At 43.3% G+C, this 8865-nt stretch overlaps 1 protein-coding gene across 1 annotated transcript in view; it reads right to left on the minus strand.

The window, feature by feature from the left end:
* Positions 1–118: 118 nt before the first annotated feature.
* Positions 119–8865, minus strand: part of LOC310855697 (uncharacterized protein) — a 10801-nt gene continuing 2054 nt past the window's right edge. The window contains exons 3-7 of the mRNA XM_083760803.1: positions 8506–8580; positions 7682–7782; positions 3610–3678; positions 1635–1691; positions 119–275 (exon numbers count right to left, since the gene is read on the minus strand). Coding sequence (XP_083616929.1) covers positions 212–275; positions 1635–1691; positions 3610–3678; positions 7682–7782; positions 8506–8580 — 366 coding nt within the window. The 3' untranslated portion in view covers positions 119–211. The remainder of the gene's footprint in view (positions 276–1634; positions 1692–3609; positions 3679–7681; positions 7783–8505; positions 8581–8865) is intronic.

Here is an 8865-nt window from a genome sequence, read left to right on the forward strand (position 1 = left end):
CACACACACACACACACACACACGTGGGTATATATGAGGCAGGGGTTGTTGGTTCTATTCTCTGTCTACAAACTATAGATTAAAGGTTGTTGTACCTTTAGCTGGCTGGGTGGGCAGACAGTTGGCTCCATACAGGGGGGATGCCTAGTCAGGCTGTTCCGGCCGTCAGCCCTCATATGGGGTAGGAGAAGTGGTGGAGGGGCGGAGATGCTCACAGTCTCACAGCCCAGTAGAAAGTCACTGTATGGGGCTCCATTGATGCCATCTCCCTGGATCTGGAGTTATGGGATGATTCATTAGTTGAGGAAGTCTGTGTAAGTGTATGTCGAACAGTGGTGGAAGAAGTAATCAGATTTTTCTTTTTCTTTCTTTCTTTTTTAAAGTAAAAGTGTCACGGTGCAGGGCAGAGAAGGTGTAGGACCCAACTAAGTGCAGACAGTAGCAGCGGAGGCAGAATTCAGGTGCAAGTTCCAGGTTTATTTAACAATGCAGGGAAACAGGGAACTGGCAATAAACTAATACTTGGAACATGTAAGCTCAAAAAACAGGACTGAACACAGCAACAACGAATCGACAGAGAACTGAACACACAAGGGCATATAAATAGACAAGAGTTCACTAGACACAGGTGAACACCACTGACAATCAACACAAGGATAGGCTGGGGAACTAAGGGGACACAGGTGGAAACACTGGCAATCACAGGACTAGTGAGACAAGACAGGAACAGAACTACAGGGGAAGATAGGAAGGCACAACACAAGACTACAAAATAAAGGTTCACAGTGTAAAGCAGAACTGCAACTACAAAACAAGGAAAATACATACTCCAAAATCACAGTAGCACAAAGAAGTAAAACACTAACTAACTAAAAATCAAAAGAACACAAGAAAATCCAAAACGTGCCGATCTGTTACCAGTAAAAGTCCTGTCCTTAAGATTTTCACTTGGGTAAATTACAAAAGTATTGGTATTAATTAATAATTACTCATTATATAGAATTAGATCTCTCATTAGGCTATTTAGCATTTGTTGCAATTTGGTGGTCAAAGCCGGTTGATTTTGGCAGGGGCTTTTATGATCGCATTTTATGTTTTCTTAATCAAAGGTCAGTTATATTCATTGCAGAAGGATGAGACAATGTAAATGCTTGCCTCAAACAATTCACTTCCCTTTCAGTTTCCCAATTGATTTAAGATAATGATGGAGGGATGTCAAATTATGTAGACGCTGCCATTTCATAGGTCAATGCACACCTCTAGGTTGCCTCATTATCATGATGATTTATATAACAGACTTGTTGCAACCCCATAACCCTGTGCGCTGCCTCAGATCATCGGATAGGGCCCTCCTAGTTCCTCCTGCAACGCGTCTGGTCACTCGGGGTGACCAGGCCTTTGCGGTTCGGGCACCTTTGCTCTGGAACTCCCTGCCCTTGGCTCTTAGGTTAGCAGAATCAGTGTCTTCTTTTAAAACGCTTTTAAAAACACATATGTATGCCAAGTGTTTTTCCTAATATTGTTTTTAATTGTTTTATTGACCTGTTATTTTCAACATGTTTTATTGTTTCTGATGTTTTGATGTTTTTATGATTACTGTTTTATAACCTGATGATGATGATGATGTATCATACCTGAGTGTGCGGGCAGGGCCGGCTGGGACTCCATAGCTGGTTCCAAGAAACTGTATTCTGAGACACAAAAACACCAGAAAGGATTAACGGCAACACTCAACTAATAACGTGTCGCACTCGCAACACTATTTGTGCAATATTTTCTGTGATTGTATACAATAATCACCATATACTGTATGCATGATATTTGGGGGGCAGGGTCTCATCAATCTCTGTTGACCAATATTATATTTGAGACCATGCAGCATGGAAAGGTATTTCTTTGAAGTGACTATACTCCAAGAGATGCTGCAGCTCTTCTTGACCATCATGAGTGATGTGTAAATTACATGTTTTCTTTTCTTTGTTTACAAAGTATCTTTGCAAACAAAGATACTTCACGTTATGCGTCAGATGTTTTTGGTCTCTCTCTCTCTTTTGAAGGGCGCTAGCACCTCGATCCTATGCACAGCTTTGTGTGTTTGTGTGTACCAAATTTGACTGAGCACAGAATTTGATGTATGATGATGTATGACGATAAGAGCACCCCTCAAAAATAACAATTGTGGGCCAAGCTTGAAGGGGTGTGTTTGTGTGTATGACATTTGTGATGGTTTGATTTGCTGAGCACGGAATGTAATGTATGTATGATGATAAGAGCAGTCCTCACTTCACCCGAGTTTGGTTTTTTGAGGGGCGATAGGGCCTCCCATGTCCAGCTTTTAGTGTGTGAAAACACAAACATTAAATGCCATTGACAATGAATGGACAATTTTGAGTGTTTGTGTAAACACAAACATTGCGTAACAAACATACAAACATTGAAGACGAAAGTGAGGACACAAATTCTGATGCATTAATATTGCTATTATTTCTGAGGTCGTTTTGTAAGCATGCATTATTATGAGTGACACAACAGCGGCAGAAGCAGGTCCACTGCCAGTCTGTGGCAGATTAGTAGGAAGCATTGCCGTGGCAGAGGAAACACTGTAGTAAATTGGCCGCATGTAAGCAGTAGCCCAAGAGTCACCCTTCCCTCTTGGAGAGAGAACAAGGTTCAGTACAATGTATCTAAGATGTTTTCTGCCCACAACCAATCATAAATACACATATTACAGAACACACACATCGCACCCACATCATCGCAAAACTGTTCACATACTCCATGCCAATATAGTGCCATAAATGGTTTGATACTAAGATACACAACGGTTATATAGGTCATATACAGTAGGTCATGCAGTTCAGGACCCAAGCACACAACTACTGCTGTTGGTCATGATTTGTCTAACTTTGATTGTCCTTTAATAAACACTAAATTCGAAATAAGGACGACGCCTTGGACTCTCTCTTCCTAATTAATTGCTTGGTCTACTCCTATATTATCAACATCCACAAGACTACATTGGCAATTTGTGGTGACGCCGCGGCTGATTCCGCTGCCAGACATGAGACAATGCCACACTCACTCCTTCTGCATCAGTGTCAATGTACCTATCCTACACCGCCGGCATTAGACCCTCGCCAGCACCAGCACGCACGTCTAACGGTGCACGGTGACGTTCTGTCCGGCATTCCGATCACTGTTCAATTTCCAGGTGAATTATGATTTGTTGGTGTGTTGTGTTCTGTGTTCTCTCTGCAGCGTGCAGCAGTGTGGAACTTCCAGTTGGTGCTTTATGGTACCTTACCTTAGCCTCTGTATAACTCTGCTTGTACAAATTAAACCTTATACCTGTCCATGTGTAGAGTTATGGGGGTCCTTGAAATTAAAACATTAAGAACAGCTGCCCCGCCGATAGGATGGTTCTGTACACAGCGGGGACCTCATGTTTTGTTTTTGTATTGTCTTGGTGTTATGTGCTCTGTGTTGTTTTTGATGTGGGTGTTGAACAGATTGTGAAGACAAATATCCTTCGGGACAATAAAGATTATTATTATTATTAAGATGTGATATCATGCGCTCCTATTTGAGGTCACAAGTGTAACAATTTACCTGAACACACAGGTCGAGCCGGGAGTCCCACGTTTCCTGCAAGAGCACTTCCATCTCCCTTGGCAACGCCTTGAATATACACACACACACACACACACACACACATGCGCGCGCACACGCACACAAACAGTTCAAAATACAGATATATAATGCACAAATGAATTCACACACTCTTTCTCGCTATGTCTCTCTGTCCATCTCTCTATCATGAAACACACACACAGTTAAAAATGCAAATACACTGTATAATACACAAATACATTTACCCACTCTCCCATAGTCTTACTGGGGGACTTCAACGCACATGTGGCTAATGAGAGAGATAATTGATGTGGTGTGATTGGAACGGTCTCCCGGTTGCCTCAAGGGGAGGTAACCCTCGGTGAACAGCGGTGGTAAGGGTAAGGTGAAAAGGTGAAAAAGGAGGTCTATCGGGTTATGATATCCCGGGGGACTCTGGAGGCGGTTGCAAGGTATGTGGTGGCAAAATTAACACTATGGTATTGATTAATTTAATGTAGCCTACTAGTAGATGATACTTGTAACACTTGTAATTAAGCCTCCCTGGGAAAGTTTACGCCAATGTACTGGAAAGGGGGGTCTGGCCGATAGTCAAACCTCAGATTCAAGAGGAGCAATATGGATTCCGTCCTGGTCGTGGAACAGCTGACCAGCTCTATACTCTTGCAGGGATACTGGAGAAGGCCTGGGAGTATGCATATACGGTCTACATATGTTTTGTGGATTTGGAGCAGGCATATAGGGCCCCGGGAAGTTCTGTGGGAGGTGCTGCGGGAGTATGGAGTGAGGGGGACCTTGTTGAGGGCCATCCAATCTCTGTACACCCAAAGCGAGATCTGTGTCTATGTGTTGGGCAGTATCAGATTAGTTTCCAGTGGGGGTTGGCCTCCGCCAGAGCTGCGCATTGTCACCTATCCTGTTTGTGATTTTCTTGGACAGGAACAAGGGTTGCTTCACTGCTTTTTGCAGATGATGTGGTCCTGATGGCACAATCAGTTCTAGACCTTCAACTCTTACTGGACCGGTTCGCAGTCGAGTGTATGGCAGCTGGGATAAGGATCAGCATCTCTAAATCTGAGGCCATGGTGCTCAGCAGGAAACAGATGAATTGTGCAGTCCAAGTAGGGAATGAGACTTTGCCCCAGGTGAAGCAGTTTAAGTATCTCTGGGTCTTGTTCATGAGTGAGGGGTGGACGAAGCAGGAGGTCAGCCGGGGAATCTGAGCAGTTGAGCCAGAAGGCAAAGCTCTCTACCGAGCAAACTTCGTTCCTACTCTCACCTATGGTCATGAAGTGTGGGTCATGACTGAAAGAATAAGGTTGTGGATACAAGCGGCCAAAATTTGTTTTCACAGACGGGTGGCTGGTATCTCCCTTAGAGATAGGGTGAGAAGTTCAGTCATGCGAGAGAGAACCGCTGCTTCTTTGCTTGGAAAGGAGCCAGCATTGGTGTAGTCAGTGGTTCAGTATAAGGATGCCTCCTGAGTGTCCTCGTTGCACGTCCCACTGGAAGGAGACCCCCGGGCAGACCAAGGATCAGATAGGAGGAATAATTATATCTCCAAACTGGCCATGGAACGCCTCGAGATCCCCCAGAATTAAGTTGCTAATGTTGCTCTGGAGAGGGAAGCTCTCTGCTGGAGCTGTTGCCCCTGTGACCCTACTCCAGATAAGCGGTTGAAGATGGATGGATGGATGGATGGATGGATGGACACTCTCCCTATCTCTGTCTCATAATCAAACCAGATCCATACAGATGGAATACAAGGGCTGTATAAATAACATGACATTTCATTTGGTAATATGGAACAAACACACTGCTAGTCTTTGTTCCACATTACCAAATGAAAGGTCAAGTTGTAAATAACACAAATTAGAAATGTGTAGGCCTACATGTTGCAGCAGTAAAGTGATTATTAATTTGATTAGTAAAATTCAACCCAATCACTTTTCAATCTATTAATTATTGTCTCCACCAGGCCGAAGGCATGGGGGGAGAGTATGTTTTGCACTCCGTCCGTCCGTGTGTCCGTCCGTCCGTGTGTGTGTGTGTCCGTGAGCAGCTAATCTCCGGCACCGTTAACCCGGTCGATGCCAAATTTTGCACACACACTCCCTGGATGCCAACGATGAACCTCTGCCCCAAAATTTCCAGAACGGCCTGTTATAGCGCCACCAGGAGGCCGCTTTGTGCAAAACAAGTTTTTGCACAGTACACCTACAGATTTTGTCCAAACATCGCGCAAATTGGTACACAGTCTCTCTAGAGCCATTCAACGAAACGCGTCTTTCAGATTTCTCAGACTCTATCCTGATTGGTTAAGATTGGCTTCCAAAGTTCACAGGAGTGCTCAGTTTCAAACAAAATGCTGCAAATCATGAACACATCGCGTGATTTCCGTGAAATTGTGCACGCACATTCCCACTAGGCAGAGGAAGAAATGCCACATGAACAATTTCAACTCAGCCTCAAGGTGGCGCTATAACTGGCCTAAAAGTGTTTTTACCTCTAACTGCACGGATCTGTGGATAATTTACTTTTGTTGCCCTTTTATCCAACCACCAGATGAAGGCAAGCTGCAATGTCCTACATTCCTATCCTGGTGGAGACCTGTGCCCAGAAGGGCACTTTTTCTAGTTATGAATGTTTTGTTCACTATAATGTCCATAGTCTTAAATTGACAAAGATATCTTTAACCTGCGTATGAAAAGATGTTTAACCCGTGTATGAACAGATATGTTTAACCTCTAAATAACCAGATATGTTTAACCTGTGTATATAAACATATCTTTAACCCGTGTATAAAATGATGATATGTTATCTCCAAGATATTAGCTCCTAGAAGCTCAGTCTGTAGAGCACTCGCCTTGGTTCAGGGTTCAATCCTGGCCATGTAATAAACCTAATACATCATCTAATAAATAATAATAATATCCCCACTCCATGGGGTGTTTTTGTTTTGCTAATCCTATAATCACTAGGAGCAGTATGGTGCCCTGGGAGCAATTGGGTTAAGAGTCTTGCTCAGGGACAAACACATTGTTGGACTGAACTGGAATCGTACGACAACAGGGCTAACGCTACCTCACTCAGCTATGGCCGCCCCCACAGTAAATGAATAGCATGGCTTGGGTAACTAAATGATGTGGTAAATGGAACTGATGGAAAGGGTTACGCTTCGCCTCACCCTATAAGGGTCCAGAGAATTGTAAGAGTATAGGCGCCCTTGTTGCTCGCCCGATACCGACAATAAGCCACTCCTACCTTCCTTATACTTAAACTTAACAAGCGTTGCCTTAACCTGTGTATTGAGAGGGGACATTGTGTTCTCTAGTCCCTGGATGCTGTCCTGTCTGGTCCCGATGAGTTTAAGTGGGGATGGGGTTGAAAGATATTCGATGACTTTCCTCATGTTTGGAGTGCTGATCCTTTCAGAACAGAAGTGTAGTGGATTAAATCTACTACACAGATAGAGAAGAATAGAATCTTAATCTTTATGGAACATTTGACCACTGCTAATGACTAAATTTACACAGAAATCAATATTTAAAATGCATATAAAGAAAATTCCTGGGAATATCATTTTGTAGGCTGTCAAGCAGTCTCAGATTTTGCCATTTGTGTTGACTGTCTATTCTCAATATGTGGAATTTTATTGCTAATGTATGTATTTTTCTTAAAATTATGATATAGACTATAACAAAAAACTAATACAAAATGTATTACAGTGGGCCCCAGGAATACTAGCTAGGCTCATTGCAAGTGTCATTGACACGAGTGTCCCTGACATGCATCAGATTAGGCATCAATAAGTGTCAAATCATCTCTTTCTCCTGTGTAATGTACAGGTATTGATGCTTTGCTTTATGCTTCAGGCCATCCTAACAAATAGTAGGACCGTTGTTGTTTTTGGCAGTGTGTAAAAAGACAGGAATTGGAGGGCAGAGAGTGGGGACTGGGGAGACATTCTGGGTTCTCTAATATAAATATACTTGAGAATTACATGGCCTCTCCCACCTACAGCAGCAGTTAATGAGCTAAATGAACCCACCTGGAGTTGAGTGGCATGCCTGTGCTGTGCATGTGTGTGGGGGTTAAGGAGAGCACAGTCTGGTCCACAGTCAGCGCCTTGCTGCCACTCATGTTGAGGAACTGAACAGAGACACATGACATATGGTTTATTCATAGACATAAAAAGGTAGACACCTCCTCCGGATCTGGGACATGTGTATCTTATGGCGGCCGCCATATTGAGCTTAAAAAAAACACACCCATGTGAAGTGAGGGGCGCTCTTAAATTGATCTTATCATGAACATGTAAGATGACAACCGAACTTAGGTGATATATATAGCCCCGAGCTGAATTAAAACAGTTGCACTGTGTTTAAAAAAGCTGATTTCCTCAGACACATATGACGTAAATTCTTCTTTCATTGTCAATGGCAAATGTGACACGTGTTGTGATGAAAAGCTGCATAGGAGGGGCTAGCGCCTAATGTCCCTTAAAAATGGAGGGACTACTGGCCAATCACAGCACGTCTTTTCCGGGACTTGTCAGAATCATCACTTCCTCCTCAGTGACATAATTTCCTGAGTCCTGAGTGACATCACTTTTATAATATTGTATTAAGTTAAATTCCTCCTGTGCATATAACGTATAATCTGACTGCATTACTGTGTGTGTGTGTGTGTGTGTGTGTGTGTGTGTGTGTGTGTGTGTGTGTGTGTGTGTGTGTGTGTGTGTGTGTGTGTGTGTGTGTGTGTGTGTGTGTGTGTGTGTGTGTGTGTGTGTGCGCATGCGTGCCTGCGTGCGTGAGCATGTGTGTGTGTGTGTGTGTGTGTGTGTGTGTGCACGCGTGCGTGAGACATCCTCACCTCTGACGGGGAGAAGGACAGTTCAGTGAAGTTGATGGTGTTAAAGTGACACTCATGCTGCTTCTCTGCACCTCTCTGTGGAGATGTGATATTTGAAAACAATATTTATTTAAAAAATAACATTTGATTTTGATTTAAAAGTACCTTCAATGGACAAAGGACACAAGATCACTTAGGAAACAGATAATTAACAGTAACCAAAAACATTTGAAAGACCAGACAATGAGTAAGAAGGGCACCGTTGGAGCGACTTTGCTGGCTACCCAGGGCTTTGTCATTTCCAGCCAATACCGGGGAAACAGTTAGGACTGTCAAACCCTGAGTGACAGTCATTGTCATAATGATTCAGGAGACCATTCG

This window comes from Protomyctophum parallelum (assembly GCF_964188405.1).
Source record: "Protomyctophum parallelum genome assembly, chromosome: 3".
NCBI lineage: Eukaryota > Metazoa > Chordata > Actinopteri > Myctophiformes > Myctophidae > Protomyctophum > Protomyctophum parallelum.